We start from the raw sequence: 13,033 nt of genomic DNA on the forward strand, positions 1-13,033 counted from the left end.
TTTTTTCCCTCTTTTTTCTTTACCCCTGCTGGCGTTCTTACAAGTAACAACGTTCCTCTCTTGCTCTTTTTGGAATCCCATCCCACCTCTCCACACACGTGGAGTACCAAACGGATGAGAAAACTGCCTAGGACGAGAAGCTTGGAGCTCGCTCTGGTGCTAGCAAGGAGCCACGGAGCCCGGTCTAGGGTGGGAAACGACGGCGGCAGGGGTGCGTTAGGTGCGCAACGAGGGAAAAAAAAACGAACCAGGAGTTCAAGCTTGAAGCAACAAGGCCGACTGCATGGGTCTGGATCAATGGAGGTGCGCCATGTTGTGCCATTGGCGGCGGGCCAGGGGTGAAGACGGCCTATCTTGATTGTCGCCCGGCCCAAGAGTGGTCCAGAGGCTCCAGAGTCACAAAAGTCTTGACTCTGACTGGCCTCAACACCCTGGCCTTTCTCACTCGACACACAACCGACTCGACATGGACTGCCTGCTGCAGAGAGACCGGCGGCGTTGGTCGGCCTCATTGGGGGCAACGCGGGTGGGTGATGCAAGACGCAACACCAGAGGAGGAGTCACCCAGTAAGCAGGCTGAGTTTACAAGACGCCGACGCGTCTTTTCTTGGTCTTGGTTGACAGCTATGACATCTCTCCTCCAGGGCTGATGATTCTCATCGGAATCCTTCGATCCCTCCCGCTCTCCGCCTCCAGAGTCCACAACAATTACAGATACACAAGCATATCCCCTCACTCAATTGATCAGGGAAATAACCTCACAAGGTCGGCACGGAGTTGCGGGTACTACTCCTAGACTCTCTGCCCTTGTTTCAATCTCCAGACTACAGACAATGAAGACACAAAAGCAAACTTGGCCGTCGTTTCTTTCTTTTGCCCCCACGGCTACAAACAACATGGCGCCATCCACCCGAAGCCACGCCGTCTTTGACGCCTGCCCAACCAGACCAGCTTCTTTGCTGTCTCAATCTGATAAAATAGCCCGCCACTTTTCGTCGCCTCTCACTAGCCTCGCGTAGCCACACGTCCACTCGAACACGAGTCGGGCACCCGGGAAACGGACCGAGCTATTCTGGCTGATGGGTGGCTGCTAATACTAGGCTGTCAGCCAGGGATTTAGTGCTCCGGCAGAACGCAGCCAACGACGAACGAGGACGGCGACAGCGAGGCATTCAACTCGCCACAATGCCTGGCCTCGCCTCTGCCATCTTCAAGTTGGATGCCTCTTCCCAATTGCGACGACTTGTGTCAGGGATTAAGCTGGTCCTTGCCCATCAAGCTTTCGACGCAACGGCGAAAACTCCGTCCTCCCCCCCCCCCCCCAAAGCTCACCACGGCTAGCCTCGACGCGATTTACTTGCTTAATGTCCTCTGCTTCTTCGCCGGCTCGCCTAGACCACCTTGCGGGGATACCTCTCCAGATTAGCGATGGTCATCCAACAGGGTGCGGCTGGAAATTGGCCTTTTTCCTGTCTTCATTTCCTGTTCGCGGTGTATTCAACAGCCCCCAAAGTCGAGGGCGGCTACACGGCAGGAAAAGGCGGCCTAGTAATAATGGCTTCCGGATAATGAGTATGACGCAACACTCTGATCGCAGCGTCTCATTGAAAATCCCTCTTGGCCCTGCAGTCAGGCAATCGTTGACACGAACCAGGGTAAGCTTAACCCCCGGTCCCGTTCACTGCCTGTGGACCTTATCCGGCGAGGGTTGCAACGGCCACTGCAAAAAAAGATGTGAAAACTCGGGCTTCCGTTTCGTTCGAGGAACACCTTGACCGCGAGCCCACTGATCTGAAGAGCAGGGAGTCAGGGAGAGAGTCCGCAGCAAACAGAGAGCGAATTGATGTCACCTGTGGACCCAGGTGTCAGCTTCGTTGCATTACGGCACCTTGACATCCTGGGCGAATCCGTCGTTGGATCCCTCCGAGGAGCCTCTTGGCCGCATCTTCTCTGCCATTGCCCGTCGCAAGTGGTGCGTCGTAGCATTGAAGAAGGTGGCATGCCGCAGAGAGTTGATGCAATGGGCTGTCAGCTGCATCAAGTGTAAACGTTTGCATTCACTTGCGGCGCACCCCGCCGCGTGTTGCTCATCCAACAGGAGCAATGACAGCACGACGAAATAAAGCAATGCGAAGCCCATAGGAGCTTTCTTGTTTGTATCGCGGCGATAAAATGGTTTTGTCGATGCAGGAATCTGCCATGGCGACGAGGCTCCAGCAACTGACCGTCTCAGTGAGACATGCATTTGATACCACTGTCGATAATCTCACCATGGCCTTTCCATCTCGTTTGGCAAGTTGTCAGAACATTTATTTGCAAGCAGCACAAAAGCTCCCTTCTGGCCGGCACCCTGCATGGGCTGAAACATGAAAGGAAAACCCCTCGTCGCTCCATCAACAAGCTCGACCTGAGTTTCCCCCGCCTGCCTCCGCGGTATCCGTGAAAGTTATTGGCAGCTCAAGTACCCATACGGAGTTTCCGTACAGATTGACGAAGGCGGGGTGTTGCTGCTCGACACTTGAGAGCCATCAGCATCTAATGGGCAGACAACGAGGCCAGCGGGGAATAGTAAGGGTCTAACGCGCAAACCAGTTGCCAAGCAAACGCCGCGCGCCCATCAAAAAAACGATGGGCGATCTGCTCTCCCGGTTTGGGTGAAGATAAGGGCAGTAACACCTCACTTCCAGAATAAGGCTAGGTTAGCCTCTCAGAATCCCATCCCATCGCTCGGCACTCGAATCGCTTGGCTTTTCTCCTCGCACCTCGTCCAGAAAGACGACAAGAGAAGCCAATGGTGCGGGGAGCTAAGCTACCGTAGTCGGCCAGTTCTACACCGACGAGTTCAATTTTGAGACGGCTTCGGCGCGTTGACCCGAAGACGTGGCGGCCACGCCTTTCCCCGGCCACGCCTATCCCCGGCCACCTTCCAAGGTGAAGCCAAATGCAGCCATCAAGCACACTATGCGAAGCAAAAACCTAGGGTATGTCTCTCTCGCCGTGTCGCTCGCCCAAATGCAACATGGAAGCCTGCGCATTCGGCATGTTCCAGAGAGGTACGGAGTAGATCCTCAACCCACCTCCACCTCCGGTCCCCGCATGCCATGCCATGCCCACCAACAAGCGACGAATCCCAGCTGCAACTCTGAGGTTGCAACTTGCGAGTCTGCCTACCCACCTAGGTAGTCGAGCATCGAACTGCCCCTCCCCTGGTTCAGCGGCAACGCGAAACGGGGGTTGACGTCTGCTTCCCGCAAAGCCACCAAGTGGTCGCAGCAGAGTTATTTGGGGTGGTTCCCGGCTGTGGCCTTGAACTTTTTTTTCTTCGTTCGTCTTGAGTAGGTCGCCAGGGAGAAGATGTGACGCCTGTGCAACGTGGTTCTGGTTCGTAGTTGACGGAAAAGCACTGGTCGTTATCCCTTCTCTGCCGCTGTCGGCCCTTGCCGTAAGGTCTCTTATTTTCATATATTGGACCTCGAAGGGCACTTTAGAACAGTTCTAGAGACATTGAACAAGGTAAGGGCAGATGTCTAAAGTGTACCGATCTTTGGTTTCTTCTAGTCCGCAGGGAGGGCGGGTACAGATTCATCGCAGACTTGGCGATTGTGCATCAACCGCCCGTACTGTATGGTGTAGGTCCGTCGAAGTTCTCAGTCATGGCGCGGTGTGAACTTTACCTGGCGCTTCCTCTTTTCAGATCGTACATCGAGTACAGATGTGACAGACATTGAGATGAGCCCAGTTGCAGAGGGAGGCTACTGATCAGCTCGTGTGACTATGAACCTTGAACGGTCGGCATTGAACGGTCTGCTTTTGCGATGGAATCTGTCGATGACTGTCCTAGGTGTTCTTACATAGATATCAACGATGACATATCCCCTTCTGCCTCAATTCTAGAAGGCAATGAACCTGCTTATTGGGTGTTCCGTCACCTTTTCTCGCTTCGACGCTGTCCGAAATATGCGCTGCTCCGTCAACTCGACCTACAAGCGTTCCCTCATGGATTCTTTATGGAAAGTTGAAGATTCCTGGACATCCGCCGCCTCAAGAACCTCACGATGGAGGGATTCCTTCAGCAGCCTTGCGGTGTCTTCATTATTTTGATCCTCTCTATGAGACTCCGCGGCAACGATTGACCAAGGAGAACAGTAGAGCTCTCTGAACAAGCCAGGAGTCGTAGGCATGCTCCTCCTGTACCACTAAAAGACTCATTGGGTAGCAATGAATTGTGAACTGAGGAGACCAGAGCAACCGCCTGCCCCAGCAGGTCAGATTTGGACAAGTCTCACCTCAAACGGGCTAGTTTCGGAGAAGACTCTTTGAGCTAACCGCTCATTCTCTCTACCTTTCGTGCAACTCCGCTATTTTGACATTGAAGAAGATGGTAAAGTAAGCTGTTACCACTTTCTCGAGGGCCCTTACGTTGTTCGCATGAGTATCCATCAACGGCAGTGGGCCGGAATGTCCAAAGAAGTTTATAGCATGATCTAGATGATGAGGTAGCTAGACGGGGCTAAGAGTATGTCCTCCACGGAGCAACCTTCACCGATTTTCTCTTGTAGATCATCATACTGTCTATCGGGGCGAATGTTTACTTTTCGCTCATCAACAAGCAATGCTTGCCAGAGAACCACTCAAAGGGGTCTGTCGAGGATGTTGACGTCGTCAAAGACCCGCCATCGTACGTCCGGAATGAACGTTGGGCAGAACCAAGCCAAGAAGGGTTCACTTGCTATAACTGCTGAATGCTTCGCCGCGTGAGAGACCGGAATTTGAAGAGAAAATCTTCTCACGGCTTCATATAGCAAGCTGAGCTCATGATCGGGAACTGAAACCCTCTCATGGGTGTATTACTTACGCTGTCGTGAGGAGCAACAGACGGTTCACTTCTTGATACATCAACAGATATAACAGCCGCATGATGAGATCTTTGTGAATTTTGATATCGGAAGATGACGAGCCCCACGCTGGCGTGAAACAGGTTGGTTCAAGTAGTCACCATGTTTCGATCTTGCCGGTTGTGTCGAAGACGGAGTTCGGGGTCGAATACAGACATGTCGTCTTTGGATAGGCTGATTGGGTTGGGTCTCTAGCAGCATTCTCTTCCCATGCCGTCCGTTCCAAGAATCCCCTCTTACGATTGTAACGAATAGTCGTTTGATCTGGCAGGCGGGATTGTATTTGGTCCTCCTGGAAAGGTTATAGAACGCGTATCTCACAAGTGTAACTAGATACCCGAGAAGTACAAGTCCACAAGAGACTGGACTAACAACAGGAATTTGTTGTATGTAAAGACCTGTAAAGACTCTTCGGTAATATAGAAACTCCATATTCAAGGAACCTGGCGTTATTCTCATGCGATAGATGGACGACCTTCTAAGTTATATACAAGCCACTGTGTGTCAACCTTGAACGACTGGAGCATGAATAAGTTCATTCTACATCTCTCAGCCACCATAATTAACCACTAGAGTGATTGGTCCGGGAGAACAGATCGACTTCCGAGCACCTAGAACATCAGAATCACCACCCGCATGTGCACGACCATGATAGAGCCGGACTTGAGGCAAACGCGTTGCCCTTCTTCTCCAGACAGTTGTGCTGAACTTGTCGCAATTTAGCGCTGCTACCTAAAGTATATGTAAGAACATGGAGATCCTCCTAAATCTAGGGGCACTCGAGGCCAAAACGGACTTACCTAGCATTTCCAAACTTCTCTCATGACATCGAATCCCTTCAGCCAACCGTGAGAGATGGTCATCATACGGGACGCTACTCTTCGTTGAACAGAAAACAGGGCAGAAAAAATCAGTTCAGATAGACTCAATGCAGGTAGGTACATGACACCATTGCCGTCAAGAAATGTTTGCATTAAGCGCGCTTCCCCCTTCCCCGTGAGTCATCTCTCTCAGCAGCTCACCGCAGCTATGTAAATCGGGACCATTGAGTTCCCTAGCCAGTCTCTACCGAGAAGTAAATGTATCCCCAAGGTCTACCCGAATCTCGCAAGCAGCGCGAGTGGTCAAGATCTCTCGGCCTAGTTCATCCCGGAGAACTTGTCAATGACATCAGGCTTCAACTTGTATCAAAAACTCGGAAACGACCTTTCTATGGAGGTTAATACAAAATAAACACGACCAGACAAGCTTCGAAGTAAACGACAGAAAGAAGGAGGCACAAACGTAAACATGTTCATACAAACCGAGTCACGCACAAGATATCCGTAGGTCGACCTGTGAACCCCAAACTCGGCGAGCAGCACACGAGCATCATTCCCAAGCTCATGAACAACACCAAACCTCAATACCAGGTTCAGGAGAAAACCATGTGGTATTCCACCCGAATACAATCGAATCCTAATCTGTACGAATAACTAGGCACCTCGCCGTCCCATAAAGAACCGGTCGTCGTGTCATTTCAACCGTCAAAAAGCATTCGCTCAATGTCCCCCGCGTGTGTTTGTCTTTTGAGTTTCCCTCTTTCAAAACGCGGGGTTCATCCGCCTCGCAGGGATGAGCTGCGTCAGCAGCAGGAGCAGGAGCAGTAGCAGCAGTGCACCTCGTAGTACCCGGAATACCTTAGACAGAGCAGCTTGGAAATTCCCATCAATCCATTGCGTAGATTTCTCGTCCTTCAGGTGGTCCACAGACGAATCAACAAGCGTGCCAGACTGCTACCTACATGAGCCACCTCATTGCAATTTGCTGTTAAAGCCAGTACCGTACTTTGTAGTGTTGCAGCAGCAGCTCGTGCGGCACGCCGCCGCCGCCATCGCCCCCAACACCCCCAAAAGGAATAAGGTGGGAGAAAGCCTCACTCCAAAACCTAGTACCTTACCACGCCTGCGCGCTTACCTACCTTACTCCTCGCGCTCCTCCTCACAGCCCGTGAGACCCCCCTGCTGGAAAAAAGCCTCTTTGGAATTCCGTTTGTCATGTAAACTGCCCATTCGACGAATTCACGGCCATCACGTAACCAGTGGCACGAATAATGCCATTTCTCGCCCATTCAATCAGCGGAATTTACCCTATAGATGGGCAAAGCTATTGCTAGCAAGCTCCTTACGTACAAAAAGGGACCACTTCGTCCCCTCCCTCGCTCGCGGTCGTTTCCCATCCCCGCGCTATTCATTCTTTTCTCCATCTTTTGCCCCCGCCCTCCCTATAGCACCTTGGCTCTCGCTGTTCATGGCTCGGCTCGGAACCCGCACAGTCGAAAAAAACAATTGGACCATTCGACAATTACAAAGATGTACGGGTATATGATTTCAATATCGAATCTTCATTCCTATTTCGGCTTCTCTTTTTTTCCACTAGGGTTGGGCTTGCTTTGTATGCAGAACCATTTGCAATGGGCAATTGCGGCAGAGGTATCGCTGAGCAACAAAGACGAGAGTTAAAAAAAATCACCATCAAAACATCTCGTGTCATGACCATTCGAGCGCGCATTCCCCGCACTTCTTTATCTCATATTGAGATTCTGATGCAAAACCCCAGGCGGTATGGTGTGTGGTATCGATATCGGGACCGCGCCAACACAATGGGGAAAAAAAGTTTGAATATCGCTCATGAGCTGTTGTACCTCGCCCACACATTCGGGCTTCGCGTCGAGGCGCCGTGTCTCAATACACCGGAGCTTGGTCGCTACGTCCGCCTTGGACACCGGGGCTCGAGTCCCACGGGCCGGGCGATCGTACCGGCGGTACCCGGATGTTCCGAATAGCAGTGAACCCGGGCCCGAGGTCTCGGTCTTGATCGCTGCTTGCCGCACTACTCATCCCGCTGTTATTCGACATACCGCCGCTGCTGTTCGTTCTCGAATGGGACAACCCTCTCGGACTGATGCTTCCAATGCTCTCACTGCCACGTCGCGGCAGTTGCGGTATTGAGTTCTGTCGGATAGGCTGCGGCATGAGTTCGGCATTGGGGCTGATGGGCTGTATGCGCAAGTGCGACATGCCAAAGTCCCAGCCGCCGTATTGATGAACACAGTGAGGCTCCTTAATGTCGCAGTATTTGGTCAACAACTGGTACACTTGTGTTTGCACCTCGGCAGCTGAGGGTCGATCCATCGGATTCGCCGACAGCATACGGGCAACAATGTGCATTAAGGGTACGATGCCTCGGAACACGAGGCCTCCATCGGATTCGGAGACCTTCTTTGACGCCTCCTTTGCTAGTGTCGACATCCAGGACTCGACCTGTCCGAGGTTCTTGTGAAATGACGAATCCAATACGGCACCACCACGACCGGGGGTCTTGTGCTTGGCAGCACGGTGTGCGGCAAAACTTTTTGTTGTCTTTTTGACGAGGAAGCTCATCAAGTCCAAAATAACACAGCCAAGCGAGAAGATGTCGGCGGCTTGCGGGTTCAGATGTGGGTTGGGTGTGTTCAGCATCGCATTTGGGCTACCCGGGTTGTCACTCCTTGGGATGGAGAAGTTGGTGTGCGTCTCCGGAGACGTCGATACAGCCATCGTCGCCATACGACCCAAAGGACTCGTCGGACCGCCTGTCGGGCGAAACCATTGTTCCGGGGCTGCGTAGTCGTATGACTCCCGGTCGAACGAATTCTTGTCCGTGTAACCGGCTAAAACCTCGGCGTTTAGTCTCGTGAAATCCGAGTAAAAGATGTGGAGCTGACTGGTGAAGAGTATAGATGAAGGTTTGATGTTCCCGTGGCATAGCCTTCTACTATGAAGGTAGGCGAGGGTGTCAGCGAGACAAAGGATCCAGTTCATAATCGTCCGTCTCCGCTCCTTCTTTGACAGATTCTTAAAGGTGGATGGCGTATTGCCAAAGAAAGACTTCAGGTTGGAGTCGGTAGCAGGTGTGAAGAGGACGTATGCCGCTCCGATCTGCGTGTATGAAGCGTAATACGATACCAAGTGGTCATTCTGGATCCCCCTGATGCTATTGATGATCTCGACGAACTCGCCTTTGGAGAGCTGGCCGAACCCGTTCCCGAGTGGGATGCGGCGTCGGTAAAAGACTGTACCGGGACAGTTGGGGAGGACGACCTTGTCTACTGAGGTATTCCCCGCCGGTCTGCGCTCGATGATCTCGAGAGGAACAATTTCGTACTCGTTAAAGACGACGTGGTCGCCTCGTTGGAAGGGCTTCAGCAGATAGGTGAACTGGCGAGAAAAAAACTTGCGCTCAATCTTGTCGTCCCTTTGAGCCGTCAACCTAAGCCGCTCGACATGCTCGGAAGATATGGGCAGGTCATGGTCGTCCCATGAGTCGTCGACGATGCCGAAGATCTGATCTGGGATCTTGAGGTCGACGAGAATCAAGAAGATGCGCTTGGCCTTGTTGTTGATCCAGTCCCAATACGTCTCATCCGTCAAACCATCACCAAAAGCTAGTGGCTGGCTTAGGCGCTCAATCTCCTCTGGTAAGAGGTACTGACAGACGAACTGTCTCGTGACAGTAGCGTCAATCTTTGATGCATCCCACCACTGACCCATGGTGCCCGTTGTCCAAAAATCCAGAGGTTGGTCTCGTGAGGACTGTTCAGCCTTGCGGAGACGTCGGGTCAGCCGCGTATAGCTGGCTCACGGGCTCGATGTTCCACTTGGAGGGTTTTTTGGCGTGTCCTGGGTTGCTTCGCGCAGTTGCTGGCCCCCTGAAATGCGGTGACGTGCCTGCCGTCTAGGACGCTGGCGATACAGGCTGCATTACCGCGTGCCTCAGAGCCCGTTTCTTGGGGGGGGAGAAGCAGCCGGAGGTCGGGATGTGGGAGCTGAAAGCTGGGAGCTGAGAGCTGCGAGCTGCAAAAATAGGTCCAGCAAAAAGATATTATTGGGAGTGTGTGAGGTTTATGTTTGAGACGAAGCAGATCAGATTGGTACTGGACGGGAACGGAATTATTTTCATGGGGTCAGAGGAAGTGTCGGGTTGGTGGTCAGTTCCATGTCGAGTCCGTCCGTCCACATCTGCTTCCATGTTTGGGCACCCTCAGTTAAAGAGAGAAGGCAGCTTACCCTTACCTTTGGCTTTCGCGGCAGCCCTTGTACCGCGTCTCGCAAAGACGTAAGCAGAGGTACTTTGGTCCCCGTTCTCAATGGGCAAATGGGGCCCCAACACTCGTCTACAATTGCCCAGTATCAGCAAGTCCACACACCCAGGATGGGGCGTTTTTGGCTTTTGCCTTTGGGGACGCAGCGGGCGGCATAGCGGGGGCAAGGTTGGCAACACACTAGTAAGAGAAGGCGAAGAAGGCCCCGGCGTACGGCTTGCGGGCGCAAGCGCGGTTGCATGAGCCATCAGTCTCATTCTCGCGTGCCCTCGCCCCGTCTGCGTCTTCCAGTTGGAGAAGGGGGGAACGAGGTTTGCGGGACGGCTTGTACCTGTACCTGTACCTGTACTTGTACGAAGCACCCGAACCCTGTCCCCTACTCATAAGCCTGCCGCTGCCGTGGCCATTGTACTGTGTAGACGGTGATGGTACATTCGAGGTGCCCGTCGAGGTGCCCGGTGAGATATCTCCCCTGGCCCTGACTCTCCTAAAGTTGCGTTTACTTTGCCGGCACTCTCGTGATGGGGAACTCTGAGCTTGTGGCTCGCATGACGTGGTAAGCTCATTGGCCGGTCTGGCGGCGAGATAAGAAAGCCTTCGAGTCCGAGAGTGATGGTTGTCCCATATGGTACGGATCAGTACCGGTAGCCATCTCTTCTGTATTAGTTAGTTAACCTTGGCCCGTCGTCTACTCGGCAAAAAGCGCCAAATTCGCTCTGGCAGCCTGACAGGCACGCTTTTCAAGTTCGCTGGCGGGATGCCGCACGCACCCGGGGTGCATGGCATCGTACATTGCAAGTCAGCACTTGCTAGACGGGGGCTTGCCTTTTCTTGCTGTTACACTGCTTCGTCCACAGCGCATCGTGGCCGATCCCCCATGCCGTGCGGGTGAACAATGAAGGCATTCTTGGCGTGCGTTGGCGTCGACTGAATGTAGAATGCACGCGACATCAACGATGCTCGTCGCATCAGGTCATCGCGCAGCCAGCTCGCTCCCTGACTCTCGCACCTCGCACCTCGCAGGCTCGCATATCGTAGGCTCGTACTCAAGACCCTGAGGGGGACCCCTCTATCAGGGGTTACTGGCCAACGTCATGGCTCGCAGCGTACAGCGTGGGCGAAGGTGGGGTATCCCCAAGGACGTACTGCAGTTGGTAGGGGTCGACGAGAAAGACCCCCACTCCGGGAGCATATCTTTTTCCAACGTTGAGCTTCAGACGTGTTCGTGGCTTGGATGCGGTCGCTGCGTCCGCCTTGAAAGATGGGCAGTATCATACATCGTTGCGCGACAAGAAGCGAGGATGGCAGAAATTCGATAGGGCGTACGGTATGCTCCGTACGTGACCTGACCTGACCTGTCTTGGAGGGGAAATATGCTCGCAGACTCCGTGAACAGGCTTCGGGGAGCCAACAGACAAATAGGAGCACTGCACTGCGCAGACGAGCGGGCGTTTTCAAAGTCTGGCCGCCGGGAGGGCGGCGGTACAACCGGTGGACACCGGCAGGCTGGCTCATTGCCAGGCAAGAAGCAGGCCGCGAGCCAGGATTTCCCAACTGATTCCTTCAACCCACACACTCTCCTGCGCGAGCCCCCGGTTCAATTAGGCTCCCCGGCACCAACAGGAGGTTCCATCGATCGGGGACTGTCGAATAGTAATGGACGGGTTGGGACACAGAGATCAATGGTTAGTGTCGAGGGAGGCACGGGAGGGTCGTAGTGTGCCGTTTTGGGTATGCTTTTTTGGGCATTTTGGTCGTAGAAGCTCGAGAGCACCAGGCGCTTGGATACTCGCTGTCTTGGCTAAACCCTGCATCGTGCCATGCCATGTCTGATCACAGCAGATTCCGGGGCAGGAGTCGTTCTGTGGTGTTGTTATCGAGAAAGTGCCCGTATATCCGCAAGGTAGTGTACGGATATTCTGCTGCACCAGGAGAGATGTTGCGGGCAACAAGGCAGGCGAAGTGCAGATTCTCTATTGGAGTATCAGCATGAGCATGAGCATGCCCCCGGCCTCTGCTCATCACGATTCACCCGGCGGTACCATGTTCGTTTGATAACCATCGAGTGTCTCTAGGCTTGCTTGATTGGATGTTGAAGCGGGAGAGATGACATGACTGGTGTCCAAGTTGCGGTCGGTAGCGAAGGATTGTGATGCAGAAGTGAATTGCCAGGATGAGAGTCGGAGTGCCAGGCTCTTGACGTCCGCCGGCCGGTGTCAGTGGAGAGAGTGGAGGTCGGCTCGCGAGACGGGAAGAGGAATGGAAGGAAGGGTGGGAGCGGCGGGGGGAGGTCCAGACGGAAGCTGCTGCTGCTGCTGCTGCTCTTGCTGCAAGGTCACAATGGAAGGTGCGAGCTGGAATGCAGTGGTGGGGTCGGACTTGCTCCGCGTGCGTTCCTCAACTGAGCGGGAGGGGGACGAAAGTACCGGTACTTCGCTTACCTCCAGCGAGCCATACTGGCTTAGGGCACCTTGGACCTTATGTAAAGGAAGCCGGAATTGCTGGATATCTCCTCCAGAAGACAAGAGCACTCACTCATATCGCGACAGCGGCCTGACATGGATGGGACTGAGCCGAGTTGGCGCTTAACAGTTATTGGTAATCACGATCGCCAGATCTGTCCCAGGCTCTCGGAGTGGCCCTGGGCCCGCTTTTGAGCCATCTCAACTTCTCCTCTCACTCGATATAAGAGATGTTTAACTCAGGAAACAGAATTGGACAACAGCCTGGAATACCAAGATCGACGCACTCATTGCCCTCCCACACTCACTTCACTTACTACGACCCTTTCACTGGCGACTGGAGACTACATGTATGCTCTTCCACATGCTCGTCGACGCTCACCCTAGTGGCGATCCCCCGGATTACTTGACATTTGCCGTATGTCAACGCTTGCTTCATAAGCTGTCATTTCTCTCTTCACGATGATTGAATCAGTACACGAACTCTTGCTCGTGTTCACCTTTCATTGCCCAGCAAACCGTTGCTTTGGCGGGACGCACAAAAGCACTCTCTG

General features: G+C 53.4%; 5 protein-coding genes across 5 annotated transcripts; 1 reads left to right on the top strand and 4 right to left on the bottom strand.

The window, feature by feature from the left end:
* Nucleotides 1–1,865: 1,865 nt before the first annotated feature.
* On the bottom strand, nt 1,866–2,201 carry CCOS01_03108 (uncharacterized protein; the record flags this gene model as incomplete). The annotated part of the gene is made up of 2 exons (XM_060451294.1): nt 1,866–1,985; nt 2,097–2,201. The coding sequence occupies 2 exons, from the start codon at nt 2,199–2,201 to the stop codon at nt 1,866–1,868; spliced, it is 225 nt and encodes a 74-aa protein (XP_060317559.1).
* An 818-nt stretch (nt 2,202–3,019) lies between these two features.
* Nucleotides 3,020–3,499, top strand: CCOS01_03109 (uncharacterized protein; the record flags this gene model as incomplete). Its single annotated transcript, XM_060451295.1, has 2 exons — nt 3,020–3,053; nt 3,390–3,499. The coding sequence occupies 2 exons, from the start codon at nt 3,020–3,022 to the stop codon at nt 3,497–3,499; spliced, it is 144 nt and encodes a 47-aa protein (XP_060317560.1).
* Nucleotides 3,500–7,618: 4,119 nt separating this feature from the next.
* Nucleotides 7,619–9,466, bottom strand: CCOS01_03110 (protein kinase; the record flags this gene model as incomplete). Its single annotated transcript, XM_060451296.1, has 1 exon — nt 7,619–9,466. The coding sequence occupies one exon, from the start codon at nt 9,464–9,466 to the stop codon at nt 7,619–7,621; it is 1,848 nt and encodes a 615-aa protein (XP_060317561.1).
* Nucleotides 9,467–10,197: 731 nt separating this feature from the next.
* CCOS01_03111 (uncharacterized protein) lies at nt 10,198–11,532 on the bottom strand (the record flags this gene model as incomplete). The annotated part of the gene is made up of 4 exons (XM_060451297.1): nt 10,198–10,591; nt 10,859–11,086; nt 11,164–11,270; nt 11,344–11,532. 4 exons carry the CDS (start codon nt 11,530–11,532, stop codon nt 10,198–10,200), a joined length of 918 nt encoding a protein of 305 aa, XP_060317562.1.
* A 701-nt stretch (nt 11,533–12,233) lies between these two features.
* On the bottom strand, nt 12,234–12,577 carry CCOS01_03112 (uncharacterized protein; the record flags this gene model as incomplete). The annotated part of the gene is made up of 2 exons (XM_060451298.1): nt 12,234–12,418; nt 12,553–12,577. The coding sequence occupies 2 exons, from the start codon at nt 12,575–12,577 to the stop codon at nt 12,234–12,236; spliced, it is 210 nt and encodes a 69-aa protein (XP_060317563.1).
* Nucleotides 12,578–13,033: the final 456 nt, after the last annotated feature.

Source organism: Colletotrichum costaricense, assembly GCF_030867565.1.
Source record: "Colletotrichum costaricense strain IMI 309622 chromosome Unknown Scaffold_3.1, whole genome shotgun sequence".
NCBI classification, from domain to species: domain Eukaryota; kingdom Fungi; phylum Ascomycota; class Sordariomycetes; order Glomerellales; family Glomerellaceae; genus Colletotrichum; species Colletotrichum costaricense.